The 14,627-nt window shown below is 41.1% G+C and overlaps 1 protein-coding gene across 1 annotated transcript; it reads right to left on the minus strand.

The window, feature by feature from the left end:
• Nucleotides 1-399: 399 nt before the first annotated feature.
• On the minus strand, nucleotides 400-12,010 carry LOC310952698 (RCC1 and BTB domain-containing protein 1-like). Its single transcript, XM_083921375.1, has 12 exons — nucleotides 11,914-12,010; nucleotides 8,041-8,292; nucleotides 6,941-7,091; nucleotides 6,692-6,858; nucleotides 5,541-5,699; nucleotides 5,346-5,453; nucleotides 4,017-4,159; nucleotides 3,733-3,923; nucleotides 2,695-2,821; nucleotides 2,432-2,583; nucleotides 2,201-2,331; nucleotides 400-1,159 (listed from the first exon to the last, which is right to left on the minus strand). Exons 2-12 carry the CDS (start codon nucleotides 8,164-8,166, stop codon nucleotides 1,019-1,021), a joined length of 1,596 nt encoding a protein of 531 aa, XP_083777501.1. The 5' UTR covers nucleotides 8,167-8,292; nucleotides 11,914-12,010; the 3' UTR covers nucleotides 400-1,018.
• Nucleotides 12,011-14,627: the final 2,617 nt, after the last annotated feature.

Raw genomic sequence — 14,627 nt, forward strand, 5'->3', positions numbered from 1 at the left:
GATTTGAAAGGCTCCATACGTTTGTTTTCAGCTGGCAACCAGGCCAGTGTAACTCTTAAAACGAGACAAATCCTTATCTTCCTTCAATCTTATTGAGTTATATGGAGTTATAGCTGCACAAAATAATACTTAACCAACCTATGAAAGCCACATATGAAGTGGCAGCATCTCCCCCTCTGTAACAGTTTAAGACTGAATCTCACTTGTAACCGGAGTTACACCGAGGCGGAAGATCACACCTCAGCTACGAGGACTGATAATCGCTGACAGGAGTTTGGCCTAAACAGACTTAATTGGTAAATTAATCTTAATTATTATGTCAATAATATAATATAATATTCAATATAATTGCATTTCCCCACGAGGGGTAAATAAAGTATACATTATTAATGTCCAGTCTTCAAAATAATTGTTTCATACTGACATCTAAAAGTGCAAACGGCCTCATACCTCGGCTTCCAAACCATTATTCCAGATGGCACATCTGGTGTGCCATCTGGAATAATGATATGATGATGCGGTTTCCTAGTAAGGAGGAACAAAATCATATCTTCAAGGTATTTGAAGGCGTAACGTTGTCAATTAAACCTTATCATAGAAAAAAAGTGATATCAGGCAACTGGCAAGAATATTTCAAGTTAATTGAAACAACTTCAAGACTTACTTTCAAGGCAAACTTGATAGTATGCCTCTTTGTGCATTTCAAGTCCTGCTTTACACAATATGTGTAAAAAGCTAGTCAGGCACTGTGGGAAACCACTACTGTAACTGGACTGCGTGATGTCAGCTCAGCATGTAAGTTCAGCATGTACAGCGCACCTAACGGACAAACTCACCTGGAATGCGATGATTAACATATTGACAGCGATGGTGATCATCTAAATATGTAAAGCTCGTGTAACCGCCTGTCAATGAAGGTTTGTGGAGTCGACTGGGAGAGACAAAGTCCTTAAGAGGTCACTCCCGGAGTCGCCACAGCATCCTCTGTGTCTGTGTCGGTAATGATCCCAGGTTGAGGTCAGTTTTTGAAGGCTCCGCAGCGGCTGGCTCGACAGATGAAGTCTTTGAGCAGGTTGCCGTCAATCTGCCAGAAAGCGGCGGTCTGGGTCACCTCAGTCAGGTGATTCACACAGAACTTAAAGCAGAACTCTTCCAGGTCCTGAATGATAAAAAAGGTAAGAGCACAAATGAGCAAATGCATCGTGTTGGCCCCATGTTCTTTAACAAGATACTTGAAATAACTCTTCAGGCGCTGTTTTCTGACCAGCACAAGCATCTCTGACTGTTTGGTATTTTCCTGACCTGAAATGTAAACAGACCATTTCAATGAAACACTTCCAAGCACATGGATGCATTTAAATCAGCATCAAGATGTAAAAAACCATGGGGGCGGCCGGTGGATGAGCGGTTAGAGCAGTCGCCCCGTGTAAAGAGGTCCTCGGGACAGCCGTCGCTGGTTCGACCGCAGCCCTTTGCTGCATGTCTCCCCCTCTCTCTCACCCCCATTTACTGTCTGTCCGATATAATAAAGGCTTGAAAAACTGCCAAAAAAAAAAAACCAAAACTTTTAACGCAGGTCCTTAAGCATTTTCTTGGGGGGAAAACTATTTCACTTTATAAATTATGCCATGACTGCTTTCGACACGCTATCTGACTGAGTCAAGCATTTTTTGGACATATTTTATTTTGACTTTTTCTTTCACTTTTTCAACATACTATATACTATGACTTTTTCTTTGAGCACACTTTTTTTATGAGTTTTCCTGACTTTATTCAAGATGTTATGCCATGGCTGCTTTAGACAGTCTATCCTATGGCTGATTTAAGCATGTTTTAGACAAAAATATGGTAAAATGTGTTGGAAAAAGTAAAAAAAAAAAAATCAAAATATAATATGAATACTTTGAAAACAGCATGATCCCAGCTCTAAAACACTCATTACACTAACCTATGATCCACACTGTACACCTAATTTTGACAGAGTATTTATTGTATGAAGTATTTGGTTTTGAACCTTATTGTTATCTTAGACTTTTATTTTTGCACTCTCCTGCTTTGTAATGCAACTAAAGCATTAAATTTAACTTAATGAAGATAGTTCACATCGACAGCCTAATTGCAAAAGTCTTTTCCGTTTATGACCTCAATCTCTTCTTATTGAAATACATGCAAACATATGATAGCTGACGTAAACACTGACCTCTGCATCATAGCGCACAGCAGCAGACAGCAGGGAGAAGGCGTTTTCTACAGTGATTCCCCTCTTTATAATATGTTGACACAGACGTTTCAGACGATTCTCACAGTAGGACGTGGCCAGGTCCAGCAGCCCTGAGAGCAGAGACACACACAGTAACACTGTAAGCATGAACAACCAACATAGAGACAAAAGTCAGCAACGATCAGGCTGTGACGTGTGTGTGATTCTGACCAATAGCATCCTCAGGGGGCAACTCCACATTGTCTGTGTAAAGGAACTCTAGGAAGGAGCGGTACACTTGGAAGGAGAACTGGTCTATTTCAATCACCTCCTTCATGTCTTCATTCCAGTGGGACTGGAACATGGATCTGAAGTGCTCACACCTGCACACAACAGTAAGTTTCAGGGTAGATACAGACGTTATTTAGTTATGAGAAGTTTATATTTTATAGTTTCATAACTTAAACTGACAGCTGGGAGATGAAATCTCTGACCTGATTTTGAGAACTGCTTTGTGGACATAGATATATTTGCCGTCAATGCAGAACTTGAGGTCAGCTGTCTCTGGGTTGTCAAACTCTTTCTTCAGAGACTGAGCCACGGTCAAGAAGTCATCATGCTCTGCAGGGAGAAAACACCCACGCACATCAAGCTCTGGCTTTAGGAAGATAAATAACTGCAGAAGGGATTTGAGTTACTTGTATTTTACGACTGAAACAGGAAGGATCACAGTTTTCTTTTTGATGAGGATTCATTTCCTTTTAAGGGCCGACCATAATGGGATTTTTGAGACCGAAAAAACAAATACATCAGATTTTGTTTGAGCTGGAATGACAATAAACCTCTTCCATGTGGATTGTGCACTGATATGAGTCTAAATGTGCTTAGAAAACTGCTTTCCTAAGCAAATAACATTAAAAGAATATTTAACATTATTAAACGTTATGTTTATAATGTAATACAAATGATTTTCATATTGGAAAACATACGCTGATACCGATATGGCTCCATTTTATTTTAATTTTCTTGTCAGTTTCCTGCAAATAATTATGTAATGTATTATTATTAGTATGTATTATTTAATAATTCCAAAATGAAATGCAAAGCTAGCCTTTTAGTCAGTGCATATCATCTGAACTTGCAACAATGTTCACAGAGGTAAGTAATAAAATGAATTGTGGCTGAATTCCATTTAGCTGCTTTGGTTTCATGCTGATGATACTGCACATGGTGGCTCACTGTCCCACTGCCATGGCTTACTGGGACATTTGAATAGATAAGGAATAGATTTGTTCTTTCCTGATGTCTCCTGTGAATGAACAATGAATAAATATTTATTCTGGTGTAAATGGAGTAGTTCACAACTTTCAAAAACATTGCTCTGGAAATGAACAACTGCCTTTAAACTAGCTTTAGAAAAACGTCATCAGTAACAGGGACCTAATTTGGTTATTTGAATTAAACATGGGAGTCAGCTGGTTCAGTCCTGTAATTAATACAACATCATTGGGCACATTAGCCCCTTGTCTTACCCATGGAAAGAAGCCTCCACATAACTGAGGGGGTGGCGAAGCATGCAAAGACATCATCGGTGCAGGTAAAGTGCGTGAGGTGAGGCAGTACTATGGACTGGCCCCTGCACTGTCCCCACATGTACACCTGACCACTCTGAGTCTTAGCAGCTGACGTATGTGTGGAGTGACAGGTGGCAATCTCCACAATCCTGTCAAAGAAGCCAGGAGGAGGAGAGAATTAGAGTAGAGGTGTAAAAGACAGTGAGGAGAGGGTTTATTATATCTGTGGTGGTGGGTCTTACCGCTCTTTCTCAGTCATGATCTGAACTGGGCTCAGCTGGTTGCTTTTGTTGCCGGTGCCTAATTGTCCATATGTGTTGGCACCCCAAGCGTAGAGCAACCCCTCGTCTGTTAGCGCCAGGGAGTGGGCATAGCCTGAGGCAATCTGGAGAGGAAAACTCAAACTTTAGATGTGAGACCCACAATTTAACCATGCCAAAACTAATACATAAAACATTGTAAAGGCAAAACATGCAAAGTTTACTTAACACCGAATAAAAATATTAAAGATTTGTCAATTTTGGTTCAGTTATGATCCCAATATTCTTAACATGTATAGCTTCTCAAATCGGAGGCCTTGATTCTTGGTTAGACAAGAAAAGGCATCACTTTTGGCTCTAGTTACTTTTTAAATAAGTCTGTTACTAATATGATGGAAGAGGTGCTGGGACGGGAGCACGTATTAATGCAAAGATTCAAAACAAAGAAAGTAATGAACAAAAAGTGAACGGGGTAGACTTAGGTTCTCGTTGCATTCAAATGCTAAATTTGATGTTCTGAACCTAAAAACTGATTACGAACCAGAGTCCTCGTGTTTAAAACAGTGAAAACCTATTTTCTCTATCTGCTATGAGTGATGTAGTTCTACATTGACACACAATATTCTGCTTCAGTCAGAACATTAAGGTTATGTCTCAGAAGATCACATAAAAAGGAGATATTGCGTACTTGTGAGATTTGAAACTATATTGTGAGGCTCTTTAAGTGTATCTAATGACAACTATAACATCTAAATATGACACCTAATGGCCCTCGCAGGTGCTTTCAGATTGTGTGTTTTTAAGTTCTACTACTTCTTGTAACCACCTCATAGAACTAAAACTGAAAATGATAGAACTGCAATGTAATGTTCACATCTTTGCATTGAAATAAGATGACGGGGTCGAACCAGAATGTAGTGATGCAATGGCGACTTAAAAATGTGTAACTAAGTTGGACTGCTAAATAGTAAATGGATCTGTACTTATATAGCAGCTTTCCAGTCTTGTGACTGCTTAGCATGCATGCACACAGACATTCACTGATGGCAGAGGCTAGCTGTCCATCATCTAACCTAATAAAACCACATTCACACACCTATGCACAGCACAGGGAGCAATTTGGAGTACAGAATTTTGCCCAAGGACACTTCAATATTCAGACTGGAGCCGAGGATGGAATCACCGACCTTCCAAACGGAGGACAACCCGCTCTACCTCTGAGCGACAGGTTGCATATTTAATATGACTGTATAATGATATCAAATCTCGCTGGGTGAGATGTGCAGGTATACGTTTTTCTGAATCTCCCACCTGCTGGACACATAAACCCTGCAGAGCAACGAGGCGACAGGGAGTGAGCTGGTTCCCATTATTTCCAAGTCCAAGCTGTCCGTTCCCATTGTAGCCCCAACCGTACACCTGCAGAGACACAAAGTGAGCAGGAGTGCTGTGGTGGCCGGAGACTGATAACTGTGTTTATAGCTCCAGTATAAATTAAACAGTCACCTCTCCATTGTCCACTACTGCCAGAGACGAGGTCTGCCCACAGACGATACCGACGGCCACTTTGCTCTGTAGGCAGCTCGACACTCTGCGGGGTGTGGGCTGGTTGGCTGTGGAGCCTGAACCCACCTGACCACAGTTGTTGTAGCCCCATGCATACACCTTGCAGACGAGAAGATGAATTAAATATCTCCCCCTTCTATGAATTTAAGAGTGGACGGTTATTATGACGTATCAAAACATTATCTATCCCCACCTGTACCCTTTGTACCGCAAACCGCTACAAACATTCATGCATGTGTACAGCAGCCAGACTTCTTAATTCCATATAGTATGCCATGTTAAAATAAGTCATAGTATAGTAAGCCATTACTAGAATTACTGCCTTGCGGTTGTCTGTCTTTGCCAACCAGTCAAGTTGCAGTTTACATCCAAACTTTCCAGACTTACATTATACATGTAGAGAAGAAATGATAGATATTAAGTAAATTCTTAGTGTCACCAATTCAGTATCAAACCAAATGTCTTCACTTCTGTTCCTGAGTTATGGCGTTGAAACATTATGATGTCATTGAATTTTATCCTGTTAGACATTTGTGTGTGAAAATTAGCAGAGAAATTCTTGAGTTATGGACAAAAATGCGTTTTGTGAGATCAGTAACCTCAACCTTTGACCTCAAAAGTCCAATCAGTTTGTCCTTTACTTCAAGTGGGCGTTTGTGCCAAATCTGAAGAAAATCCTCCCAGAGGTTTCAGAGATATCCTTCACAAGAATGGGACGGACGACACAAAAACATTATTCCTCCGGCCATGGCTTTTGCCGGCACTGAGGCATAAAAAAAGTCATAAAGAATGTCACACAGCTTCCGTATGAATTAAAGAGTCACCTCTCCATTGCCCACGACTGGGAGAGAGGAGGTTTGCTCACAGACTAGATAAAGATACTAGAGTACTGAAGTAGTTTTAGAAGCACAATAGTGTCTTTAAGGATTTGAAAACTTTTCAACTCAAAGGGATCAACTACTGCTGTGATTGGACTTCGGGCCCCCGAGACGGTCTGTATTACTAAGCACTGCCTTTGGCCAAAGCTGAATCACATGTGTCATTAGAGAGGTTTTAAACAGGTTCCCATTGTGCTTCATGTAAACACTCACTTCTCCTGAGTCGGTCAGAGCCATTGAGTGGTGAGAGCCACAGGCCACCTCTGTGACCTTCTTATTGAGAAGGTTGGCAGACACGAGCACCGGAGCTACTCCTTGGTTGGTTGTCCCATTTCCCAGTTGGCTGTAACCGTTGTGACCCCAGGCGAATAGCTCTCCATCTGAAACACAAAAAGATTAGTCATTCGGCAGCACTTTTTATTCCAACTGTGAAGAGGAGGATTAAACGTTTTGTGCAGCTACCCTCTGTGACCAGCAGGATGTGGGGTCCGCTGCCGTAGCTCAGGCCAACCACCTTTCTCCCACTCAGGAAGTCCAGTTTCTTGGGTACAATGGTGCTCTGGCTGTCCCCTGTTCCCAGGCAGTTACTGCAGTTCAACCCAAACACATACACCTGAGTGTGGAGAGAGGCAGGACAAAAGAGAGCAACATGTAACATGGATCAGTGTTAAGCACGGCTAAACAGAGACAGCCTCCGTCAGCAGAGTAGGTAACAGGTCACATTCCAGACAGACAAACATCAACACCAGTGTGAAGCGCTGATAAGAGCACACACAATTCAGTACAGAACAACAGTGCTGATACAGGGAGGTGACACAAGGACAGATGCACTGGCCGACAGTTTATTTTATTACATTTCATTTAGCTGACGCTTTTTTATCTAAAGCAACTTACAATAAGCGACTTCAAGAATAAGGGTACGAACCAGAAGAGCAAGGCTAGTTTTTATTTTTTTCGTGGTTGCGTTTTTGACATATGTCCCTCGCCGGAACGCCACATACATGCCTTTCTTTTTGGTAAGAGAAAATGAGGCGGAGTCAAAGTCCGACAAGATGGCGCCTCGCGTAGGCGAGGATGATTGGATCAAGTTGAGAGAACATACCCTGATGGGTATGCTACTCTCATTTTTATACAGTCTATGATTTGGAATCATGTTTCTTGCTACTGGATGAATGTAAGTCCAACATTCACTCCTTCAGCTCTGGTATGTCTCCACCAACTCCTGGGGGAAATATTAAGCTCTTTAGCTGCTAAATGCACCACTGCTGTATATCCCCCAGTTTGTTTCTAACTTTGTCTGTCTGCTGTTTGGTTCTGGGCTGGTAGTATGCAATGGGTATAAAAAGATTTTCACTCAAAACATTCGCCTTAGCTGGCTAGTAACAATATTGATGAGAGCAGTGAGAGTGAAGCAAAACCGTTAAGTTGCCGGCAGTAAAACCAAAACAATGAGCTGAAAGATGCTAAAGCACGCCGTAGAGCTGAGGGGAACTGTAGAGTTGACAAGTGACACTTTGATCTTGCAGAAAACCATTTATTACGCACGTCTTCTGACCCCTCACCTCATCATCACTGGTGATGTAGATGGCCTCATTAGCAGAAGTTCCAAACACGCTTGCTTTCCGTATTCTGGCGAGCTCCTGTGGCTCCATCAGGCTGAAAATGGGCCATTTGGTTACATCCACCATGGTCCACTCGCTGTGTGTCTGTGGCGAGGGAAGCTGGATGAAGAGATGAATCTCAATCCAAAGGCAGGGCAAAGGACAGCGGCAGGTGGAGGCTGTGGGGGAGCAGGGTTGCCAGCGCTACAGCCGCTGTTGTGAGTGGGTATGAAAATATACAGTCAGAAAGCATTAAAGATATTTTTTAACCTATAGCAACATTATTTCCATCAGTGCGCATGAACACACAGATATGAGGTCAGACCATAGGCTGTGTACAACGACAGATGGCTTGGCAGCTCCTCAAAACTTAAGCTACAGCATCTTGATCGCCCTCTATTGGCTGGCTGCAGTCAAAGTCATAAGTCCCGCCCCCTTAACGTTAGGGGATGTGAGATGGCCCAAAGTAAAAACTCAAAGTACACTTCAAATATTTTTTTACCAAAGATGGTTTCTGTCGATGCAGGTAGTTTTTATCACGGTGATGTTTGTTCAAGTGTAGTTATTTGATGATATAAAAACAGGGTAAAACGCCATGATTGAAAGCTGAGATCGACTTCGCAATTGGTCAGACGGGGGTATGAACGTTACTTCCATGATCACTACAGCATAGAAAATTACAACATGGCGACGCCTTTATCCTGGATATTTTGGCTTAACTACAGTGGGAGGAGTGGAAAAACATTTTACAAAGTCAAAGCATCCCTCTTTTTAAAACTGTTAAATGTTTAAAGACTTCGTGACAAACGGGCTTTACACATGCGGTGATATTCACCTCATTAAAAAATAATGCTAAACCCACGCATGATCTCACAGAGGAGTGTAGAGAGAAGTTGGGTCATGTGGTGTGTAATAATAGCTCAAACAGATAAAGGCGGGTATGTATAACGCTCCTCAGAGCTCGAAGTGTTAGTATTATGAGTAGGAGCCTAAATGCAGTTATTTTTGTTGATTGTATAATTTAAGTTCATTAGAAGGATTAAGAATAAGGATATTTACATTATGTATAGTTTTATTACATATGGTTTGCTCATAATGAGGCAATATGTTCATAATATTTGTGGACAGATGTATTTTTGTTAAGTGCAGACTGCACCTTTAATATGTCACTCAGTTAAATAGGTAACGTAAATTTTGGGGTTTGTCAGAATAAGCGGGGAGTGGAGCCGTATAGTTTTTTGACCTCTTCCGCTCTCTCTCACTCATTTCATGTATAGTACGCGATTCATATGTAATTTCATGTTTTTTCTGTATTTTTTTTCCTGCATTTTTCAAGTAAAATATTAGTCTAAGTCTACCAGCTGGTCTTTGTTGATTATTTGGATTTGGACAAGTGGAAGAGTGCTATGAGCGTCAAGCTGAGGCTTCACCACCTACATTATGTGTGAAAAAATTCCAAGAGTGATAAAAATAATATTTAACAATACGTTCAACGCATACACATTCCCTGAGTTAAGAGGTTTCAGTTCTCAATTTTTTTAAGCGAGCTCTAGATGTTTCCTGAGCCAGTTGGGACTCACCAGTAGATGGCTCAGTTACATGCACCTACAGGGGCATAGGAAACACCATAAGAAGAAAAGAGTTTAACCAATTTGTTGAAAATCATAGGACAACGATGAGGATTGGTTCATAAGACCATGTCTGAGCAGTTCGTAGACACGCAGGACTCTTCTGCAGAATCTCCTGCAGAGACAGAGTGTGGTGATGAGACAAATCCTGGAGTTGCTCTCCAGATGGCAGAGACACTTAGACAGCACCAAAAACATCTTTAAACGGTATATTACAGCCCAGTTTATCACAGCCAACACTGGTCAGATACACAGAATGGTGTCCAGGTTGCAAAAACGCTAGAAAATACTGAGGTAAGTTAAAAATATTGTCATCCGAACGATATTTCAATTTTCCACCTCGAGAGACAGCTGTCTTTGGAGAGATTACTGTAACTTCACTTTCAGATGTAAACTTGATGTATTTATAAATGAGATGACACACTATACAAAAAATAGGTTAAATGTTGTAAAAATTGCAAGAACCCTACATCGGTAACATTCAATTTCAATTCAATTAAATTTTATTTATAGTGCCAAATCATAACAAAAGTCATCTCAGGACACAGAGTAGGTATAGACCACACTCCATGACCCATCCATGATCCACACAGACCCAACAATAGAGTACAGTGGCAACGAAAACCCTCCCCACAACAGGCAGGAACGTCGGACAGACCCAGCTCCATGGAGGACAGTCATCTGTCCTGACACAACCATCTTAAAAATAACAACATAGCTAGGGGCTCGTAAGCCCTAGCTTTATCAAAGAGGAACGTTTTGAGCGTACTCTTAAATATGGGGACAGTGTCTGCCTCCAGAATAACACTTGGGAGTCGGTTCCAGAGGAGAGGAGCTTGGTAGCTGAAGGTTCTTCAGCGATCTAGTCGGGTAATACGGTACTATGAGCTCTATGAGACATTGTCATCTTATTTCCTGACTGATTTTTATTCATTTTAGTATTTATGTATCTCTCTTTAGTACCCCCCCCCCCCCCCACTATGAAAACACAAACAAAACGGTACATGGGATTGCAAACCTATTAATTCTACAAGGACAATTTCAGATACAAATTTCCATAAAGCTAAATTTTCAAAATCTCAGCCAACTTTTAATGGTAACTTTAATCCCTTTGAAATTGAATTTCGAAATTATCGAGTCTATCAAACGTATTAGTAATAAGAAAATGATTTATATAGCCAAAAATACTACAAAGATTTTAAGGAAATGTGATTTATATAGTTTACCTTTCATTTACATTTTTTTCCCTTAAGTATTTAAGTACTCTTTCTTCTTAAGTTTACTTATGCTCATCATAACATAACACTGTTATGTTCACTGAAAGGAAAAATGACTGTATTAGGGATACAAGATATTTTAAAATATTTTTTGCAGATATCCAATATGGAGATATTTTACAACTCATTTGGCCGATAACAGATATCGATACCGATATCGTGTTGGCCCACCAGCAAATGCAGACATAACATACAAAGCTTAAAATTACGAAACATTAATTTCTTGTTCAAAATAAGAAATATAGTTAAACTTACATTCTGTAAAACTTGCCATAATTATTTATGAGGAATGCTTTTTTTGAGGTAGGGGACGTGTCACTCTGATGCCTCGCGCCATCAGGCATTTAATCTGATTTAATCAAGGAAGCATCAGTCTATTTATATTATCTATATTTATTTAACAGTTAATTATATCATGGTGTTATCTGATTGTTAATTTGAAAGTCAATATCGGTCGATACCGATATCTTGCCGATATTATCGTACAACACTAATATATATAAATAAAAGTGTGTTGATTGTATTATCTTGAATATGATATATGCCTTTTTTAAAGAAATTTAAAACATATATATGTCAACAGTGTAGCATCTGCTGGATGCATTTTCCACTCGTCCCACTCTTGTTATGGTAGAAACAGCTTGTGTCAAGGATTTGTGAGGAAATGGACTTAATGTCTGGGCTCACAGAGGTGTTTATGTGTTATAGCACCCTCCACTTCTCTGATGTTGGCCATTGTTACAAACCAAACACGTTATTCAGCAAACTGTCGCGCTGACGCAACACATCCACGGGAACCGAGTCGGTACTAGACGGGTCCGTTAGATCTAAGTGAACACCGTTAACACATTAGCCTCGAAGAAAACAGCCTTTAAGCAACTTTCACCGCGAACAGAGGAAGAACATTCATGTTTCCGTTTTAAACCCACCTGCTGTAGGCCTGTTCCCGGTGTCGGTGTTGACGGCTCTGGGGCTGACGGTTCCACCGGGCCACACGGGTCGGGGTCGGTGTCGGGGTCGGGGTCGGGGTCGGTGTCGGTGTCCGTGCGTCAGTCACGTTCTGCCGAAGCTGCCACACTCCGCTGCATGATGCATCACAATAACGCTCAACTGTTATTTAGGAAGTGAGGAGGAAAATAATGTCACGTGATTAAAAGACCAAAATAATCGATGGCAGAGTGTTCAGAGCAGATGGTTCCGTCCGTGGAGCTGGGGACAAAAAGGGTCATTTCAACTAAATGTGCACATAAAGATCGGTTTAGTGCACAGTCAGTGAAAGCAGTGGTGGAAGAAGTATTTTTTAGTAAAGGCGGTAACACCAAATTGTAGAAATAGTCTTTTACAAGTTAAAGTTCTGCATTTAAAATGTTACTAAAGTAAAAAAACAAAAGTATAAGCATCAAAATGAACTTATACCAAAGTAAAAGTTCTCATTATGCATAATGGCTCGTTTCAGAATATTCATCTCGTCTCATCTTCAACCGTTTATCCGAGGTCGGGTCGCGGGGGCAGCAGCTTTAGCAGGGGACCCCAAACTTCCCTTTCCCGGGCCACATTAACCAGCTCTAACTGGGGGATCCCGAGGCGTTCCCAGGCCAGCGTGGAGATATAATCTCTCCACCTAGTCCTGGGTCTTCCCCGAGGCCTCCTCCCAGCTGGACGTGCCTGGAACACCTCCCTAGGGAGGCGCCCAGGGGGCATCCTTACTAGATGCCCGAACCACCTCAACTGGCTCCTTTCAACGCAAAGGAGCAGCGGCTCTACTCCGAGTTCCTCACGGATGGCTGAACTTCTCACCCTATCTCTAAGGGAGGCTCCAGCCACCCTCCTGAGGAAACACATTTCGGCCGCTTAATATTGTATTATCAAATTATAATTATTAATGGATTAAAAGTGGGCCTAATTTGATTTACTTTATAGGCTTCTTTGTAGCTTTATCTATCACAATATATGTTATTTCGTTTGTTGATATTTTGTATTCATGATCTGAATCAGTAGTATAAAGTAGCATTATATGGAATTACTCAAGTAAAGTGCAAGTACCTCAAAATTGTACTTAAGTGCAGTACTTGTTCCTTTCCACCACTTGTGAAAACAGTGGTTTGACACCAAAAAAGGCCCAACACTGTCTTTTTCTAGCACTTTATACCACATTTCATGGTCTTCCTCAGCAGATGACATGCACGCTCAGATGAAGAGGAGTATTAAAGGGATACTTGACCCCCAAAATTATAATTTGTATATCAATTACTCACCCTGTGTTACCTTGAATTCTTAAAGAAAACTTCCTTTCTCTCACAGGCCTCCGTGGTGAATGAAGAATCCAGAAACGGAGAAAAGTCTTAATGACTTGCTCAACAACAGCTAAAATATATAAAAATGTCCATTCACAAACTCTCACACAACTTTTGTAGTATAATCCAAGTCTCGTTTATCCAGTCGTACGCTCAGAACTTACCAAAAGCATGCAGTTTTACTAGAACCTTATTTAAAACAACTGCGCATTAACTGTTTATGCGTAAGGTTTTTTTTTAACCAGGCATGCGAGAAATCAAGGTTACAAGGGATGAGTAATTCATGTTAAAGTCATGATTTTTGGGGTGAAGTATTTATCAAATGTCTGAAGGGATCTTTAAGTATCCATCAGGTACATTGCATATGACAGTGTTTGCGCAAAGCCCAAGAACTCAGCGAAGAAAAGATTCTCCGATTACATGAACTTCCTTGGCAGATTTACAGTTGTAACATGACAGAAGGCTCCAGAACAGCTGTTATTGCTATTGTTGTTTCATTTGTATTGCTGTTTTCAAAGGACTTTGAGTGACTTATTTTGGGGGGGGCGAGAAAGAGAGGGGTGGGTAACGCAGGCCAGAGTCGAACCTGGGCCGCTACGGTGAGGACTTTGCCTCTGCATATGGGGGAACCCCTTTACCAGGTGAGCTAGCGAGCGCCCCTGGACTACCAGTCTAAATACACATGCATTCATTTTGGAAATCGCAGCATGTAAGCGGGTAAAATTGCAACCAAATGGCCACACCGTAAACCTGGGGCCTAGGGGAAACTGGATCTGGGTCAAGCAGTGTTTAATGTTCCACTTGGAGGTCAGTTATCTAATTTTGCACATTTTTGTTACAGGCTCAGCTAAACTCAAATACAGCATATGCAGGGTGCGTTAATCATTGCCTTCTAGTCAATATGTCCACCAACACACACTTACATGGACGCGGCTAACGGAAACTGTGCCACTTACAAAACAAATAGGTTAATTACACAGTGAAGTCTAATGTACTTGGGCTGACGGCTAAATTCAAAAACATCACATGAAGAAAAAGAAGAAAGAAGCAGCAAATAACCGCCATCCTGTTATTAGTTGCCGTCAGATCACACCTGAAAAACAATAGTAGTAGTTAAAATGTATTTTAAACCAGATGTGATCGTCAGCTTGGCTCAAACCCCATGGAAAGGAAGTGGGAGATTTAGGAGCACAAATAAATCATGAGCTCAAGGGGGAAAATGTCCATTCTCTCGCTCACACAAACACTCGAATCCCATCATAGTTTAAAGCTCATTTCACATTCACACTTGTACAACTTAAATATGACCAACAGCTATCGTATGTGTGAATCACAACACTTGGAAGCAC

This window comes from Echiichthys vipera (genome assembly GCF_963691815.1).
Source record: "Echiichthys vipera genome assembly, chromosome: 10".
Lineage (NCBI taxonomy): Eukaryota > Metazoa > Chordata > Actinopteri > Perciformes > Trachinidae > Echiichthys > Echiichthys vipera.